This window comes from Hippoglossus hippoglossus, chromosome 1 (genome assembly GCF_009819705.1).
Source record: "Hippoglossus hippoglossus isolate fHipHip1 chromosome 1, fHipHip1.pri, whole genome shotgun sequence".
NCBI lineage: Eukaryota > Metazoa > Chordata > Actinopteri > Pleuronectiformes > Pleuronectidae > Hippoglossus > Hippoglossus hippoglossus.
The window spans coordinates 8,607,352-8,626,892 of NC_047151.1; the positions used below are offsets into that span (position 1 = coordinate 8,607,352).

Genomic DNA, 19,541 nt, shown 5'->3' on the forward strand with positions numbered 1-19,541 from the left:
CGGGTCGTCCATCTCAGCCTTTATCAACATTATCTTAAGAACACCTTGAAGGAATTTCTTCAAGTTTGGTACGCATACTTTATTTGGACTCAAGGATGAGCGATTAGATTTGGTCGTCAGAGGTCAGAGGTCAAATGCCAAAGGTCAAAGGTCAAGGTCACGGTGATCTCATAGTCTGGAATAAGATATATATATGTGGACTAAAACTGCACACGATGCCAGAGGCAGACAACCACAGGGTGGTGATTCTAGTTCCTGTAAAATATGTCTGAGTGTTGTATTGTGGATTTAATAAAATATCCCCCAGAACACATTTTAAATCCGATTGGGACCAAAAACTGAAAGACACAGAGAAAAGATAGAAGTAAACAGCTAGAGCAGCAGAGATGATGGTTTTACTGACACAGTCACACAACCATTAGTGTACTCTCAGTAAACTCATCATCGCACCAGTTGTACAAGTCCTGCAGCTTTTTATTAAAGCATTATTTTTGTTGGCACATAGCTGAGAGTCCACAAGTGAACATCTGAAAACAAACAAAAGCAGGGATGGACATCTGCCACAGCCTGATAACGTGTGAGCATGGCGTCTGGCACATTTATCAGATTTCAGATGGTTGTGTGTTTCCTCGAGTGATGTCTGAATTCCTGCTGCAGTTCAGGTGTATCCTTTGTGATTATATCCGCAGGTGTTAGTTCGCTGGAGGTTGACTCCCTTTTTCTAACACTTACACCTTCAGGGCCTTCTCTCCATTGTGCTGGCGTTGCTCCTCTTTTGTCTTCATTTTAATTAACCAAATCAATCATCCATTGGTCAGAAAATACTGGGCTGGAGGGGCGTGTTCATGATGTTTCTGCTTTACAGAAGTCGGGGGAAACAGGACACACTATGGACGGGATACCTGTAGGATATCTATACAGTCTGCAAACAGCGCTGATGTTAACAACGCTCTGCTGGGTTTCACTAATGGGTTACATGTGTCATTTAGGGAATCCAGAGCACAACGTGACGCAATGAAGTCGATAATCACCCAGTGGATCCCGTTCTATTTTCTGAAAATGAATGATGGACTAGAATCACCATCCTGAGTCCAAGTGAAAACTGGTCAAAATTTGAAATAATAAGGCAGACTTGAGGTATCACGATCAAGAGGCCAAACACTGCAAGTCACAGATTCTAATTCTAATGGTCTATTTATTACAAATGTCACCGTGGATAATATCCATGTTTCCACATCCATATTAATATCCATATTTTTGCCATTTTTTCAATTGCCATCAGGCTGTGCACTAGAGGAGTATCTAGTGTATGTTCTTCCACTAATAAAGACAATTCTGAAGTTTTGCACCACTTTAAAATTTTGTTTTAAATTTAAATTTGAAGCAACAATTGATGATAAACCTTGGAAAATATCAACTTTTGTCTTCTTTAAAGCTCAAACACACGGTATGGGGGAACTTTCAGATTTGGTTTGGCAACGTAAACGAATAACTGTCACCATTCATTGTCACCTTTTACCTGTTTCTATCCAAATTATGCTGCTGTTTCCTGAATGGAGAAAGGAAATACTTTGGGAAGAGACACAAACATGCACGACAAAACAAAAAATACTGTGCATACATCACAGTGACCTTGACCTTTGACCACACAATTGTAATCAGGTCATCCTTAAATCAAACTGAAGGTTTGAACCAAATCTGAAGATATTCCCTCAAAGTGATCTTGAGATATGGTGTTCACAAGAATGGCAAGGGGCGGACAACACCTCTGGCCACTGGCTGTCAGCGATGCAGGGGCATAAAAACTACAGCCTGAAGGAAGTGACTAAAGGAAATGGGAAAGAATGAATTGACTCTTGTTCCAATATGTGTGAATTGTTAGTAACAACAGATGCTTATTATATGGAGATATCTAATCACCAAAAGCCATTTGATGACACAAGAAAAGCCAGTTTCCCGCCTCACACACACTCACAGTGAGGAAGTCAGCTGCTGCATAGTTACGCCAGATACTAAGTATTGGTTGAAAAAGGCTCTAAAGTTGTATTGGATTTCTAGTGTAAATACATTGAGCTGTTTAATTGCTATTGCGGAGCAAAAAGGGCCTTTCCAGGTGAGTGAAAAGAACAATAATGGGTTCACAGATGTAGTGGTCTGTCGTTTCCTTTACGCACATCCTCCCAGTGCATCCGTCTCCCAATCAATCAGTGAACACTGTTATCACTCTGGGATTCTAAGGCCACATCACTCATACTCAAAGGTTTCGGTATAAAAGGTTGAGATCGGCTCAGAATCACCAGATCTGCACCAGAAGCTTCACATCTCTTGGACGTAGTTGTGAACATACTCATCTCATCTCCACAGGTACAGTGCTGTTCTCATTCTAAATGGTTTAAAAGATGATAAATTCTACTAAAAGTCTGCCTTTTTTTTATGCACAGACATGTCAGGGAAAGTTATGCTGGTGTTGGCACTGCTGGTGGCTCTGCTCGTGTGCGGTGCGGCCTCCTCACCTGAGACGACCAGCACACTCCAGCAGCTCCTGGCCAAGAGGGAGAGGGCGAAGGACTCGGCCCACAGACGGGAGCCGGCGCCTCAGACTCGCTCTGCACGGATGGAGAGACGGGCACACCTATCTGAGGACGAACGGGAGATTATGACCAAACAAGTAATGAAAGCAATTTCAGGTATGCTGTGGGCTGTTGGGGTGTGAAAGCTATTTTCTGTGCGGTTGGGGTTTTCCTGTCAGTGAGATACATGAGATGGAGGAGGTGTAAACTGAATCGGTGTGTGTGGTTCACGTAGGACTGGTTTGTTCACAGAGGTGATGAACTCTGAGTGCATGCCGGATCGAGACTACCAGGGCTGGGTGGACTTCGGACGGCGGGACGCAGAGTGAGACGCCACGGTGACGACCTCAGAGCTCCCCCTGCTTTGTGTTCACATTTTAGATTTCAACAGGAAATGTTTTACTGTCCCTGCAACTTTACAAATAAACTATTTGGCAGAATTCTTGCAGTGTTTATCTGTTGATTGAAGAGGAAACACGGAGACATGTGGAACTGTACTTGATGAAAATGCAAAGTTTTATTCACAGGTGGTTCAGTTTACACACACATGTGATGCTAACAACAGAGACTATACAGCAGAGAAACAGTGGTTTGGTTGATGAACACAAATTATAACCTGTGTTTGATTCATTCCCTTTTGCATCCACAAGTATCCTATGCCTTTTACCTGCAGGTCATTGAAGAACCATGCTGTTTACATTATTATTAATAACTTTATTCTACTGGTATTTCTGTTAGAGAATATTTCCCTGAACACCACGGAGAATTCACTTTGAACGCCCCGCAGGATTTTTGATTTCATTTACATCCCAGCAGTTTCAAAAGTTCCTGATGACATGAAATACAGCAGCTTTGTACAAGCAAGATTTTTCAGTCAATACAATCAGTCAATACACATATTGCTTTTAAAACTCTCATTGGCTGTTTTTCAATGCGGCATTGGCAGACCTGATTTGTTTGTTTTCATTTATTTTTTGCTGAGGTTTGGATCAAGATACACGTTAAGTCCGGAGTCAAGACTTTGATGCGGCACCGTCCGCAGCCATGACGACATGTGCTGTGTGAAAGCAGGCGACGAACTGCGGGGGCAGAAGTTGATCCGACTTTGATCGACATTCAGTTCAGTCAGCGTCATCGCCGCCGGCCCCCCCCCCAGTGTGGAGCAGAAGTCATCGCAGTGCTTCTGGATCCATTTAATGCCATTTGACAATCTTATATACAACATGCTTTCTTCAGAGTAGCAGCTACTGAACAGGAAGACCAAAGTGTAATTTAGTGCATTTGAAAGATCTTCAGGACCAGAATTGGCTTGATTTGTGGTTTTAACTAATTACAACAAAAAAAAGACGTGCAATTGAATTATCTACTCTCTCGTTGTTATTTATACTTACAACTTGACTTTTTTCACTTCAGAAACAAACAAACAAAAAAAAGATGGTGAGGGTTTTTTTTAAACCGGTGGCAGGAAACTGTAAAATGACATTCACAAAACACAATATAAAAAGCAGTTTTTTAAAGATGTTTCCTTTTTTTTTTGTGTAAAAAGAAAAGTGTCAGTCAGACGGACTGGTCAGGTGATCAGGTGATTGTCCTGAGATGAAGATGTTACACACACACACAGACACACACACACAGACACAAGTTTATCTACTGTACATAACGTCATACAAAAGAACAGTGCTATACACAACGGACAACTCAAAGTATGGCTCCTGCGCATTCTGCGTCTCTTGTTTTCGAGACACCAGAGCAGTGTCAGATGGCTCCACTCAAAGCCACTGCGGTGAATGAAAGAGGAGTGAGTGGTGGATGGTCAGACGTTCAGTGGATGCCTCGCTGCTTCTCTCTCCTTGTTACTGCGGCCCATCATCCCCCAGGCTGCCACCCTGTGCAGCCCGAGGCTATGAAGTTTCCCCACGAGGTTCAAGCTGAAAAATTTCCTTCCTGCTTCCCTGGCCGATGACAAGCCTCCACCTTTGTCGTTTGCTGTGAACGGAGGTTTTGTATTGTAGCTGTTGTGCAGGAGGTGGTGGGGATAAGGAGCGGCTGAGATACCGCGCTCTTGCAGCAACTGCACGAGTCCCGGTGATGAGGTGGTTATGTTTGCAGTGGTGTCGGTGGTGGTGGTGCTGCTCCGGCCTCGTGGGCCAAAGTGCTGCTGGTGGGCAGGAGATGAAGTGCTCACGTGCTCAGAGCTCCGACAAGGTGGCAGGCCGAAAGAGTGAAGGCTGCACACAGAAATAAAACAATTAAAAACCAAACATAGCTTAACACACAATAGATTAGAAATCCAGCCGTCTGTTGTTGTTCAAACATGAAAGTTCATACACAACACAAAACAGAATGATGTTTTCAGTTAGTTCAGTTGTTGTTAGTGTCTATCACTGCTGTGAAATGAATAAACATGATGTTAGTGTGGTTGCTAGGATAAAAACCTAGGAAAAGCAAGAATGTGTCGGAGTAGAAACAAAGTAAGAGCAGATGAGACAGCACAGCCGTTTTCAGACATGAACTCCACAGAATGTCTGCACAATTGGGTCCAGACTTTCTCCCGGGTTCCCCTTTCACATATGAACAACGCAGCAGGAGATTCTCTGCTCCGTTGCGTTCACAAAAACACAAACATCTCAGCAGTGTTTGAGTGAGGGGTGGTGCAGCAGGCAGAGGCCGGATGGAACATTAATTCATCTGTGGATATCATGTCTTTTTGTTGACAGCACATCGACACCGGCGTCTGCCCCTGTCACCAAACGCTCTCTTGACATCCTCCTCTGTGTCCTCTATGTGTATGGCACCGCTTTTTCATCCTGAGATATTTGTATTCTTCTTGCTTTTTCATTTTTGCATTTGTTAGAAACGTCATAAACACGTTCGCGGTGAATGCTCCAGAGAATCTCCAGCTGTTTTGAGCTCACATGAGTGAGCTCACGTGAGAGGCTCTGGACATTCTCTGAGTTTCTTCCGCCAGCAGCCTTGTAAAAACTCCAGAATGTCTGGAGCCTCTCACTCAGACATTTGCGTTCTTACATACAGCCTGTCCGGATGATGTAAGGAAATGATCCAGAGTTCAGTGCATGTCGAAAAGCAGCTTTTGACAACTCTGCGTCACAAAGTGTTAGTAAGTAGTAAGGGTGTATATTTCACAGAGGCACTGTACATGGTTTTTCATGAAATAGCCAGGAACATTAGGTCATTAATAGGTCATAGAAAAGGTTTACAGTGGAATTTCAGACGTTATACAAAGTCTTCCTTAGTGAAAATGTAGGCCAAACACCTTCTTCAAATGTGAACCAAGACACTATTTAGTCAGACAAACAGGGTATGGTGCGTGCGTGGTTAATATCCGAGACATTTACTGAGCATTCATTGTGAATCTGCCCCCAACTCTTACTTTTCCCCGAATGCTCTTTCTAGAGCTGGAGAAAGAGCCTCGACAGACGTTTTCTGCCACTGTGAGGGTAAAGAGCAGAAGACGGCAAAGAGATAAATAAAGCAGCAGGATGGAAAAGATGAAATCTGGAACACCTGTATCGAAACAAGGTTGTGGATTAATGACCATCACATCAGTACAAAATCAAATTCAAGCTCAAAAGTAGCTTTACTATCCAAGATGGAAATTCACCGGGTTAGAGCTGTGAAAAATAAAGACAACACAACGTGGTAAAAAAAACACAAAAAAAGTCAGTGTGTATTCTTACCTAGTAGGGAAGGAGGGGATGAGGAGGGAGGGTTGGAGGACTTGGCAGGTGGTAATGGTATGTGTGGGAGAGGTCTGAGGGAGGTTGGGACCAGGTGGAGAGGCTGGGCGATCATGGAAGGAGAGAAGCATGTTAAACTACACACGAAAGATAAAGCAGACTATGATGAGAAACTATATGGGTTAGAATAAATAAGGATGGAAACTACTTGAATGGCAGACAAACGCTGCTAGCTTGAAAAAACCAGTAGCAGAAACCATTCTAAAGGGTATTTGCTAAACTGAATATACATGACAGAGGTGGTGGAACTCTCTGAATGTAGCATGTGTGTAGTCAGTGTGTTTGCAAGTGTCTTACCCATGGCGTGCGCTCCAGAGAGCTGCGACAGGTCGGGTTCATCCTCCTCCAGGTCGTTCAGGCTGTAGACGTGCTGTATGTCCACCTCGAGCTCCCTGAAGTCTTTGGTCAGGACGCCCGGACGTGGATGCAGGATGCCGCCCAGGTTTGGTTTGGCCAGCTGCTGCCACTGATGCAGAGTCACAGAGCCTGACGGACAGAGTCACAAGGAACACCGGTTGTAAAGAGAGCAGGTACATCACAATCAAAATAAGGTTTACTTGTTTCCCGAATGAGTAAAATCAAAGTGAATCTTGCTGTAACAAGTTGACAGAGATGAGTGAGGCAAGATGGAAGTGTGTGTAATATTCTGCCTCAACAGTTCAATGTGTGGAAGAGTAACAGCATAGATGATGGATGGATGGTTTACCTTCCAGAGGTTTGACGATCTGCAGGCGGTCTGGCAGGTAAGACCTGGATCCTGCCGAGGAGCCACAGGAGTGCCGTGAGCTGCCGTTGGAGTAGTTGGTGCCTGTCGATGTTGCCGGGCTGGACCCCAGGCTGTTTGGTGTCAGAAAGCCACTGGAGACCTCGCCGTCCTCGCAGTTTGCTTCCAAGGCACGGAGTTTACGCTCACGCTCCACTTCAAAGAAAGGCCGCTCGGAGGAGTGGCTCTGTTGGCGGGCCGACAGGCTGCGCAAAGCAGCTTCCAGGTCCTGGCCCCCTGGGGTGCCCGGCTGACCCAGACGCTTTGGCCCAACAACACTACAAGGAGAACACATGACAATGTTTAACTGCTTCAACCTTACAGAAAATGTTCCTTTAGTGGTTATTATTATCAATATCAAGTTCATTTTGCAAACCCTGTCCTGTTCAAACACAAAGAATGTCATTTTAAGTTATTGATAATATCCTACATGTAAAGAAATGTGGAATTTTCCATTCGAGATAACAGTGCAGTGACACACACACACACACACCTGTTGTCCTCTTTCTGAGCTTGAGTGGAGCTGGGCTTCTCCTCCAGGGTAAAGCTGGCATTATCAGAGCCATAGTAGCTCGTTCGGGGGGTGCTGGTATAACTGGAGCGAGCCGACCCCGGGCTGGAGCCTGGGAGTGCCGGAGACTGGCACAGAGACCGCAGCTTCCCGACCTTGTTCACCACCTTCACTGTTTCAAACACACGCCACGGGTGGTTCCTTTCAGGATAAGCAGAGTATAAGTGGTCATTGAATCACACTTGAACATTCATCACTGTCATAGACCATCAGTATCCCCATCACAATATCAGAAGATCGGCTCTAATGCAAGTGTTGTCTTACACAAGCTACAGGAAGAAAACGGTGTGATTTATGATCTATTTTTAAGGTCAATAAAAAAAACTTTCTGCACCCGAGGAAAAACGAACGAAGCATGGCATTCAGTTTTTTGTGTCCAAACCCAACCCAAACTCAGCCCTTGCCAATGTAACCAACCCTGCCCAAACCTGAACATCATTTCAAGTATTTAGTCTCAACCCATGCCAGCACTTTTTATTGAAATACACAGGTTAAGTACAGCTGCTTCAAAATCTGACTTATGCATAGTACTTGAGTACATGGACTTAATTAACTGTCCATTACACGTAGTCTTTCTCAGTGTATTTTACTGTAGATACAGTTATACAGATATACAGCTAATAAATATAACTCCAGGAACATTGTCATGATCTCAAAGCAAATTGATGCGGATTAAGGATTAAATGAACTCAATTCAAGTGAAACACTTTGCTCTGTAAAATTAAAAGACAGTTCTGCTTCGCACAAGAACAGCCACTGTAGTCAGCTTGGATTTGTGCCAGAAACCATTAGATCTCAGATTGTTTTTGCAGTGGTTAAAAAAGTCATTGGGAGTGGACATTTCCCCAGAACCCACAAAACCTGAAAGGGCAGATACTTTGGCGATATATCAGTTACCTGAAGTTCCCTAGAAGTAATTAATATTGATTAAGAGTAATCTCTTCATATCCATATCCTGAAAACAGAATGTTGCGCGGTTTCTTTCTCTTACTTAGTACAGAGCCACGTCTCAGTTTGGCAAAATGTGTCAAACTTGAGTCAAACTTTTGCCATGAAAACACAGAAGATGATCATATTTTCAAAAAGGTACAAATCCAATGCCTGATTAACATCAGTGTGAAGTTTCATGAAAATACTCCAAATGGTTTTTGAGTTCTGCTCTGCAAACTAAATTATTTTCACTGAAATATTAGAAAAGCTATACTGCTTTCTTCTCAATATTCCTGCAAGACATTGTCAAACAATGAACATACAGGGGATTTTACACTTTAAAACAGATTGAGTGGGGTTTCACTAGATTAAAAACAAAAAAAGAATGAATAAGATCAATATTGTTTAATAAATATAAATGAAATTCTGAAGGGCTGTGTTTTTGTTTAAGTCATCCAAAAGGTCAGAGGGTAAAACTAGAGGCACTTTTTTTATAACCCTTGATGATTTACTTATAGGAAAAATAACCTGGTGCTGAGCTTGTTCACATTTGCCTCCAACAGGTGAGAACACACTCACAAACTGACGGACTCACTTGTATTCTGACGGAGCCGGGGTGTCCAGGCCTTTGCGGAAGGTGCCCTCTATCTCAGCTGCCAGTGAGTCCATTGGCAGGACAGAGGCCAGTGCGGTGTAGCGCTGCACCGTGCTGTTGGGCACGCTCTTGTTCCGCAGGTTTTTAATGTCCTCTCGGGCCTCGTGGAGCATGTCTCCACACTCCGAGTACTTGTCCTGCAGGTCCTTGAGCTGCAGACAGGGGGAGACAACACAATTATATATTGTAGAACTCACAACATACACAACTATGCAGAGACTTGACAACCATTCAGCCATACAGACAGGAAGACAAAAGTATTTAACAGTGAGTGTCTTGCCTCTGATTTAAGTTTCATCTGACTCTCACGGGAGGAACTCAGCTGCTGGTTCAGCCCCTCGTTCTCATGGGTGAGCTGGAAGGACAGAGTGAATACAGTTAAAAGAGTTTTACTGTGATTTCACATGAATTTATTGGTTGGTGTTTAAAGAACATGGAAACCGTTGAAAGCAAATGACACTTATTACAGTCAATGCCAACTTTATTTATATAGCACATTTAAAACAACTTGGTTGACCAAAGTGCTTTACACAGTAAAAGGTATAACACGAACAAAGCAATATGGAATATATCATAATGACACAGGACTATATACTGAGTGGCTGCTCCTTGAGGACACCTTGTGGGAAGAATTTGTGCTTCTCTGTAAATGTATTTATGTGTGTGTATGTATGTATTTGTGTGTGGTTGTGTGTGTGTGTATGTATGTATTTGTGTGTGGTTGTGTGTGTGTGTGTGTCCCTCACCCCTTTGCAGCGGGCTTGCAGGTCCACAATCTGAGCGAGCAGTGAGCTGATCTCCTCCTGCTGTCTGAGAGTGTCCTCGACTTTCCGTGCCAGCTCCTCTGAGAGGTCAACCACCTGCTTGTTGACAGATGCTGAAACACACAAGTCAGATAAATGCCCCTGTACCTAAGTTACAGCTACATTATTTCCAGCTGTTGAATCTGCACTGTAACACTTACAGAGCTCTTCCACGCACACCATCATCAGCTCCTGCTCTTGCTCCTCGTAGTTGGTCGTCTCTGTAGTGAGCTCGTGAGCCTGCAAAGTTTTTAAGCATGTATGAATTGTATTGTATTATACAATCATTTCAAAGTGAAACATCTATGTCAGTTACTTCCCCAAATATTGACTTAACAACTCTTTAACCTCACATTGATGACATATTATTTTCAGAAATATGTTAAATTTTAATTTGTAGATTTGAAATAAGAATGCATCCTGCATTTCTGGTATATTGAAGTAGTTTTAAGAACAATTAAATATTACAGAATGATTGGTCTGTGTATCAGTTACATTTTCAATATAAAAAATACAAATTAAAAAAATTTCCCTTGTGGGAACTGCGTCATGCTAAATACCTCTAATTTTAGTTTCCGGTTATCCTCTTCTAAAACTTTCAGTTTCTGCTGCAGGAAGTCGTAGTGGACAAAGTTGGTGAGAGAACTGCACGATTCATTCCTTTTAATCCTGCAACAAAACAAAAAGTATGTCTTCATTGAACAACCCATCTTTTCACTCTTTTTCAAAAATATCTATAGGAAACACGCATGACCTTAAATCAGAGTGTATATAATCACAAATACTCAGCTCCTATGTCAACCAATATTCAAGTTATTCATACTGTTTTACAAATACAGTCTAATGGCTGTCTACAAAGAACATGTTGTAGTTGTAAAACTGAAACAATAAATGATTGAGCTGAAATCAGAAAATCTGTGATTAATGGTTCAAAAAGCTTTGACTGAGCGGATACAATGAAAAGAGGGACAACAGTGAATAGTGGTGATGATTAACTGCTGATGGGAAGGACTTTAGTAGAGAGCTTAGCAGGAAACTTTGAGAGGATCAGTGGAGATGTTCTAACATGTGTTTGCTTCCACACAGACTCAGTGTACTGAGCAGCAGGGTGAGGGCCCAGTCATAAATACAAGATCGGTCAAAGTTCACCACAGTTAAACTCCATGTGAAGTCACCCTGTGATTTGCTTTGCCACAGGACAGGCAGGTTTTATTTGCCTCCTTGATGCACTGATTGAAACGGGAGGCGAAGGTTCGCCGCTCAAACATTTGCATACTGTATGTGTGACCGGACCCTAAAGCAACATTTCAGTGTGATAGTGAAGACACGTTGCTCCCTTCAGAGTCAAAGTGTCTTCACTATCACCTGTTTTATGCTCGCACTGCACTGCAGTAAAAAGTACTTTTCTTTTCAATTTCACAAGAATACAATTTTAAAAAAGAACAGAACTACAAGCAAAAAGTTTGTCAAAGACCAAGGTTGAACTATGCAACTTATCAACAGGTAATTCCTGTGTATTTAAAGGGAGGAGGCTGCTCTGTCTGTTCTGAAAGGGAAATAAGTGTAATGAAAAGTCTTCAGTATTATGTATTGCAGAAAATGCAGGATACTGGATGTACAGTACAAAGACTTAGTCATAGACTTGGACTTTTAAGGACCTCAATATTAATGGCAGTCATTCCTCAACCTCAGTGTACATGGACGTGCGTGCTGCACTCACGGTGAGAGCGATTCCGCGTTCTCAGTCTCTTCAGTGCTCGCGTAGAATTGAAGGAGGTCGTCTCGCATCGAGAGCTCGTGTCGAAGTTGTGCAATCTAGAAAATAAGTCATGATCACTTGAGCTCAGCAGACTGTAACATAACTGACAACAGTAAGTGTGTGTGTCATGAGGCAGGTTTTTACCTCCTCCTTTGCAGTCTCAAGCTGTTCATCCAGCATTTCATTGCGTGTCGTTAGTTCTTGGTTTTGCTTCAGGAGAGACTGACCGATACGTGCTGCTAACTCCAGATCCCGCTCTTTCTGCAAAGTGATACAAAGTACAGCATTTATTTTATTTGTTAACATATATTTATTAACAACATGCATATATTTCTAAAACTTATTTTACACAATAAGAGTTTAAGGAAGGAAGTCACAGTTGAAAACAGTGAGGGTCAGAGAGGCAGCTAAGTTTAATCCTCTTTAATCCTTTTCATTGGCTGAGTGTCTCTCTCTTACCTCCTCCAGCAGGTGGGTGACTGCCTTAATGTCATGATACGTCTTGGTGACCTGGCCCACTCTGTCTGAGCACAGCACTGCGGGAGGGGGGAGAGAGGGATTTGATGAATGCAGGAAGATACAGAGCTGGAGACGGCACAGAGTAGACACACTGCAACAACGGCCTCACAAACTGGTTTCTATGAGACAAGAGATGTGTTGGATACTAACTAGACAGTGGAGAAGCTTTTTGACTTCGACTGGTCGCTTCTTCGGTTCTTATTTTCAAATTAGCTACTGAAAAGTCAGCATTAGAAAAAATTGAATGACTGTACATAAGTCGCATTAAAAGACCTTGTAACCTCTCACAATCAGGTAACAGCCCTTTTACATGCAATTTACCTGTATTAATAACACATCAAATATCCATATTGAAAATGCTATGGCCCTGAACCCATTTGTTGACGTTGTATTATTAAATTATTATTTAATAAATTATTCATTTTTTGAGAAGTTAGAGAATAGAGTTTTATGTGTTTTATATCCACTTATAGTTTTATTGTGTTAAGTGTTCTGATCAGTTTCAATTAATCAGTTAACTTGCCAATCAATTCACTCATCCAGTGCTGTAAAGTCCTGTGTTTTCCTATTAAACCTTTTGTGTTTTCTGTTGAATTCCTGGATGAATTTCTCTGATGAACATAGATTATGGATTATAAACATTTAAAACTGGATTATTCTTCATAGATTACCTGATCATGTAAACAAAGTGAAAGAAAGAGAGACTACGCTCTTTAACATGCACAAAATAATTAGGAAATATTAACCTGTAACAACAGCCGGGGTGAAAACTCTGAAAGTATTGTTTTTAATGAATGAGAGTGTGGAGTATACAGAGCACACTTCTGCTCTGAGTTTCAGACCACAACATCTCCCTGTTGTCAGCCAGATACTGATCCTCTTAGCTTGATCCCTTTTAGCCCAGATAAGACGCCAATAAAGGCCTTCTCTCCTGAATACCGATATAGCTCAACGAGAAGGAAGCTCTAAACTGACTGAGTGTTCACACCAGCAGGACATGTACAGCATGAAGGGGATAACAACGACTGCTTATTGACTTGCTACTTTTGTTTACATTTGTTTATGTACTCAGTTTAGACAGATCTGGTAATGACGTACACAGGCTCTTAATTAAAGCCATTAAAGCATTGAACATGAGCCAAACGGTGAAAAGTTATTATCCTTATTTGTTTTTAAATGTTAATTACCCACATTGTTTTGACTACACCAAGGACTCACATTAAATAGCTGCCTACACTAACAGATACATGCTTGAGGGAACAAAACGTAATGACTTAAGATGAATACTGTCGTTTAACATCTGACTCATCTCTTTTTAATGATGAGTATTGCCTGGACTTGTGTGTAACTCTGAATGAAAAAGCTTACTTCAGCAGAAAGCTTAGCTGGACTCAGATTGGTAGTTGCCATACTGCAAAGTAATTAGATGGATGCACTTGAATTTGGCCTGGAAACAGTGATTGGATATCTGTATCGGTGACTAATCAGCCTAATGGAAACCTTGTGCTGAACTATTCCACTGTAAACTATAGCTGCCCATGAATTATATAAGGTCTACAGCTCTCTGAGGTGATTTACAGTATGGTAGTGGTATGGTCTCACTAAAGAGAAATGTAGAAACAAAAATGCTTCAAAAAGAAGAAAAAAAGGTAGTGAAAATAATTTAACCCATGTCAAAGTTCAAAGGTTTTAACCATAACATCAGTAGGGCGGTGAACAGAAATGTTAATGTCACTCCTGTTAAATGTGGATCTGGGTCACAATGGTGACATAACTGACAAATGATACATGAAACCCTTCCCTCAATTTGTGAGCTCAGTGGTGACGATGCAACAGGTCCACTGGTGGATCTCAGACATTGCACGGGGGAAAATCCAGGTGAGCGTTTATTGCCCAATCGCAGAAGTAATCTCTCATTTCTAGCTGACTCAGCCTTCAAAATGCAGGTTAGGAATACTGTCATGCTAATTCAAGTCTAATCATAAAATTGAATCTGTCTGAAGAAATGTCACACAGGAAAATGAACAATTTTAAACACCTATTTCACTGATAAAGTATATGTGATATAATCAAAAGCTGCACAACAGCTACTAAATGGACACTGAGCTGAAATAATTCGGCTCTTTCAAAGGTCAAGAATAAACACTGAAATTTGACACGTTTATTTTGGTTTATTACACTGATAAAAACCTACATAAAAGCTTTAATAGAACTATTCCCATCATCCACCTTGATCAAAATAATCAGAGTCAACATGTCTATTTCTGATATTAAGACTCGCTGACTGGCTATATATATTTACTAATTTACATCATTCAATCATGCAAAGTAATCGTAAATCACAGTCTAAATTACACATTATTATAAAGGTTTATACAAGTCCTCCTGAGCACTAAATGGTTAATTAGTTTAAAATACCTGCATTAGGTATTAGTCTGCATTATATAAATCAACAAAGGTTAATTAGATAACTTTCTAAAATCCTATTGTCCTTAAAGTGGATTGCTACATGTGCTAAAAGAAAAATGTTGGCAGCAGGGCAGTGGAGAGGTTCCAGATACTGTCCTGTAACACAGTGTATCCATCTTCTGCCACAGGACTATACTACAAAAGTACCTCTGCTGTGTACTATTTCCAAGGAGTTCTTGTTCTTAGTCAATGAAGTATAATTTCATCTTCATGATAAGGAGCTAAACTGTCTCACCAGCTGAACTACCTGATCCATTTCCTCTTGACCTCACTCTACAGTGCAGCACAGATCAAGGAAAGAGATGCATTATGCCACCGAGAGCTTTTGCAGTTGGTGCTGAGCTAAATCCAGGCGGCTAACCCGCAGAGGAAGAAGAGGTCAACACTGTTCCTTTGGATGAACCCTGCTGACTTAGCTTTACTTATGACGTTATGCTGTGGGGATCAGACAGGCATGGATCAGCGCCAAGAATAAGATTCACATTTATCCTCTATTGATCTCCATAGTTCTGCAGAGCTGGCAGGAGCTCAAATTTGCCTCGCAGAGCTTCTTACTGTAGATCTGTCAAGACATTTTTTAGAGTGGTAAAATAGTGGAGAGTGGAAGGAAATATATAAAGATGTGGTTACATTTTTCAGAGCCAGATTCATCACTGATTAGTGCTTGATTTGAATGTAATAAACAATAAATAAAGACGTAATAAACATAATATACAGTTAAAGCTCCAATCTGCTGAAGCATAGAGACTGTTGTTTAGAACGTCATTTCATTCTGGAGGGGTGCCCGTGTCGCAGTATTCGTGCAGGCACCAGCCACATGCCCATTCAGACAAAGAACGCCCCGCACAGAGGAGTAATGGAGGAGAGTGACTGCTGACACTGCTGCTCTGTTCAGGACAAAAACCTTTTTAATCTGAGACATACAACCATGTTCTTCTTTATAAGCAGATGCATCAATAAACAGATTTTAGCGTGCCAAGTCAAACTGCTCTACACCATCCGCATGCGATACCCTCAGAAGACAGGATCGGAAGTAGGGCAGCAGCACAGTTAATTTACCTGCAGTCTGTGACCTTCTGAACCACAGACCAGACAAGTTTTCATTTTCTACGATTTCAAAACAATGTGCCCTCTCAAATTATGCAAAATAGCACTCTAATAGAATGTCAGTGGCAAAGAAATTAAAACTGTAATGAAATAGAAACTGTGGCATTAAAATAATGTTCCCTGAATTATGGGTCTGACCTCCATATATTAACCACAGTTGAACAAGCCACAACCAGGATTCACAATGCTTTTATGTACACAGGCTAGATTCTGCTGCTGCAGACTGCGGCCACACGCACACACAGGCTCAGTGACCTTCACCACACTAAGAGGAAGCATTCACGCTCAATCCATTTACAAAACTTAACACCTCTCTGGACACTTAAATGTTGAACTAAAGCATCTTCGTGATAAGAGCTGCAAATTCAGACATTCTGTTGGTATTCCTCATTTACAGGATGACCCTCAACAGCACCACTGCACCTGCCCCACATGCAGAGCACTGTTTAGAATTAAAGCACTTAGATAACAAACACCTGAGCTCCGCTGGAACATCACGCGCTGTCTTATCTCACCTTGTGTCACCTCCCTGCAAAGACCGTCTTTGTTGTTGTTATTATTGTTATTGTTGTTGCTGTTGAGGCATATCTTCTCCTGCACTGCTTCATCCACAAGGCTGGACGCGCTCTTGTCCTCTTCCTCCTCCTCAGAGGCAGAGGAGCTCCACACCTCCATTGTGACCGCAGAGAAACTACCCTCGGTGTCTCCGTCCATCAGTTAAATCCCTTGTTCTTCTGACTCTACTGTGTGTTGGCTGTGCTGTGTCTCAGCAGCTGTGTCCCAGCCATCGTCCTGCTGGCCTGTGTATATGTGAAAACAGAGTCCGCTGGTCTACGTGAGTGGGTGTGTACACCTGTGTTTGTGTGTGCAAGAGAATGTGAGCTGCTTGGTGTTAATAAATAATCCCTCAGACTGTACGAGCCATCTGTCGTCATGCCTGCCTCTGTTCACCTGGCCACGTTGGACTACCGGGTAAGAGAAGAGGGGAGGAAGAGGAGGGGGGGTGAAGGAGGAAGAAAATCTAAACTGTGAGCGACCAAAGCTGCTACTGATCACACTGGCTTTGTCCAAGCACAAGAATATATTATAAAATGGTTATAAATGAAAACAAATATTCAGGATGGGAAATCTGATGCATTTAAAAAAGGATGCTGACAAACACCACCCACCCCTCTGAAGTGAAGGAGATGGTAGGTTCCGCCTGTGCCAATGGCTGCTCTTATTCTATACATACGTCACACCAGACAGAGAGAGGGGTCTGCGTAATACTGCTGCAGACTGAGCCACTCCCCCCCCCACAGGGGTCTGATGGAGGCAACAGAATCAATAGGATTGAAGGCTAAGATTACTGTGAAGAAACCCAGAGGAAAAAATAGTCATTTATTTTTTTGCCATGAGAGAGTCTCATCAGGCATTTGAGACAATCTATTCAAACACATTTCTATATTAAATTAATGATTAATTTCAGTAAAGATTAAGCCCATTATGAATAAAACAAATTGCTATTAAGGCACATTGTTTGTAATTTTAATAATCTAATTAATTTACCTGATCCCTTTCTTAGGATTAGCCAGTTGCTTTCTATGGACCAATAGTTATTGATTTTTTTATTTTCTAACATCATTGTGGAAACCCCAGAAATTGTATTTAATCTTGTAACAGCTTCATTTTCATTTCAATCCAGGTCAAATCACTTCCAGTGATTAAGCTGCAATGACCCACAGTTATTTACAGCCACCTTTATCACCGTCCTGTCTGACCCCACACAGCAGTTTCTTGCAATCAAATATTAACCTCCTCATCCATTTTTCATATACAAACTGACTCTTTCAACATCAAATGATGCACGCAAGAGAGAGTGGATGCAACTTTGCACTTGTGCTATCCCATTTCTTTCTTTCATTCGGTCTTTGCAGTAAAATGAAACAAGCACTGTCTATGTGGAGATAAAACCTTCTTTTCCAGGGATGGTTCACCACCTAGACATCAACAGGCCAACACTGCAACAACATAAGTAAAAGTTCTGCAGTTGACAATAGGAGGAATTAATGTCTCAAGAACTTTGACCACAATAACCAGCAAAGACGAGTGCTACATGTTCGAGTCACCACCCAGCAATAAAAACACAACAATACAGTAAAGTGCTTTGATTCAACCTCCTCTAAATATCATATCCCTATGAGACACGTGATTACCTTATGTATTAAAGATCTATCAACATATGCATAAAGAGAAATTTGAAAAAGAAAATGTACGCATGAAATAAAATCAGAATCAAACCCACTGTAACTCCTTTTGAGTACATATTGTGCTATGTGACCTGTACAAATCTGTGCAAACTGAGAGCTGATAACACTGGTGAAATATTTGTCTTAGGGAACAACACCCTGGAAGGTCATTTGTATCGTTAACTGCAGATTTGGCCCCACGGCGTCTGGTACAGAAAAACATAACTGCACGATAATCACGTAGTGCTCATACTGTCTGACACAGGAAAAGTAATTATTTATTAAAGATCAGACATGTCCTCCTCCCTGTCTGCAAACAGCTCTCAACAACAAGAGCAAAACACGCTGCGGGACAAGGCTAATTATTTAACAAGACAAGTGAAATTCCTCTGCACGTCTGAACTGACACTAAGCATTTTCCCATGAGAGCTGCTCCTTGTTGTGGATCAGTTATGTGTCATTAATTATGTTTTAGGTGTGGATCAAAAATGAAGAGTGCTTCCTCAAAATAAGTTACTCAATTAAATGTGACAGGTACTTCACGCTTCATAACCATAATCACATTATTGGTAAGAAACCTGAGACACTCGATATGTTTCTTATTAACCAACCTTATTGAGCTGAATATGGAGTATGTGTTCAAACATCTTTCTACTGACACACCCAGCAGACGCAGAGCAACATTAACATTCTGCTGCTGTAGGAGTCATGTTGATAACAACATGTGGCTTGGCATCACCGGGGTATAGCCTATCTAACACTGTGAGGACACAGCCACAAACAAGCTCATGAAATCTTATCAACATGAACCAAGGTCTTCAGGAGTAAAGGAAATCTTCAAATAAAGAAACATTATACTTAATATACATGGAAAATTCATCAGGGGAAATACAGAAAATAAACTGAAGAGGTAGTTATGAGTAAGTTCAAACTTTTCAAATACTGTCTGACTGCAAAGTAAAAATGTCTGATATTTCCATATAAACTGAATTTTATGTGTCACTGGACAAATCACTGATTTACTGGCTTTACATCATGAATGTCATACTGTTCTCTATTGACTCAGTGATCAACCCCTCAGTGTGTTTGAGGGAATTTACCGAAACTAACAAATGCTCCACCTTCAAAGGAAGCTCGTAGATGAGGTGAGGTTGCCATAACCTCTCACAGGTCTAGAATATCTATAGATCTAATGATAAACCCTGTCGGTGTTGCTGCAGCAACAGATATGCCAACAGTGTCAATGTGATGTCAAAGTGGCCACTAGGATGAGCCATCTGTGGAGCTACAGTGGAAACTGTTAAGGAAGCCAAGAGACGCCAGGTTAATCGGCTTGCTGACATTTGACATCTGTGACTCACAAATGTGGCTGAGGAGAGGGGAGGACTCTCTAACTACAGAACACATAC

The 19,541-nt window shown here is 41.7% G+C and overlaps 2 protein-coding genes across 8 annotated transcripts in view; one reads left to right on the plus strand and one right to left on the minus strand.

The window, feature by feature from the left end:
- The first annotated feature begins 2,009 nt into the window (after positions 1 to 2,009).
- Positions 2,010 to 3,022, plus strand: LOC117770799 (gastrin/cholecystokinin-like peptide). Its single transcript, XM_034600544.1, has 3 exons — positions 2,010 to 2,364; positions 2,442 to 2,687; positions 2,823 to 3,022. The coding sequence occupies exons 2-3, from the start codon at positions 2,444 to 2,446 to the stop codon at positions 2,897 to 2,899; spliced, it is 321 nt and encodes a 106-aa protein (XP_034456435.1). The 5' UTR covers positions 2,010 to 2,364; positions 2,442 to 2,443; the 3' UTR covers positions 2,900 to 3,022.
- A 45-nt stretch (positions 3,023 to 3,067) lies between these two features.
- Positions 3,068 to 19,541, minus strand: part of si:dkey-28e7.3 (trafficking kinesin-binding protein 1) — a 29,759-nt gene continuing 13,285 nt past the window's right edge. Inside the window, exons 1-15 of one of the 7 annotated variants that reach the window (XM_034600188.1) lie at positions 16,420 to 16,871; positions 12,269 to 12,345; positions 11,954 to 12,070; positions 11,771 to 11,865; positions 10,611 to 10,719; positions 10,212 to 10,290; positions 9,994 to 10,124; positions 9,528 to 9,602; positions 9,188 to 9,399; positions 7,585 to 7,803; positions 7,035 to 7,369; positions 6,626 to 6,814; positions 6,269 to 6,371; positions 5,962 to 6,020; positions 3,068 to 4,798 (exon numbers count right to left, since the gene is read on the minus strand). In XM_034600188.1, the coding sequence (XP_034456079.1) occupies positions 5,981 to 6,020; positions 6,269 to 6,371; positions 6,626 to 6,814; positions 7,035 to 7,369; positions 7,585 to 7,803; positions 9,188 to 9,399; positions 9,528 to 9,602; positions 9,994 to 10,124; positions 10,212 to 10,290; positions 10,611 to 10,719; positions 11,771 to 11,865; positions 11,954 to 12,070; positions 12,269 to 12,345; positions 16,420 to 16,618 (1,980 nt within the window). In that variant the 5' untranslated portion in view covers positions 16,619 to 16,871 and the 3' untranslated portion in view covers positions 3,068 to 4,798; positions 5,962 to 5,980. Of the gene's footprint in view, positions 4,799 to 5,728; positions 5,893 to 5,925; positions 6,021 to 6,268; positions 6,372 to 6,625; positions 6,815 to 7,034; positions 7,370 to 7,584; positions 7,804 to 9,187; positions 9,400 to 9,527; positions 9,603 to 9,993; positions 10,125 to 10,211; positions 10,291 to 10,610; positions 10,720 to 11,770; positions 11,866 to 11,953; positions 12,071 to 12,268; positions 12,346 to 16,419; positions 16,873 to 19,541 lie in introns of those variants that run through there. The other 6 variants (XR_004615419.1, XM_034600199.1, XM_034600150.1 and 3 more) reach the window with 6 other exon arrangements.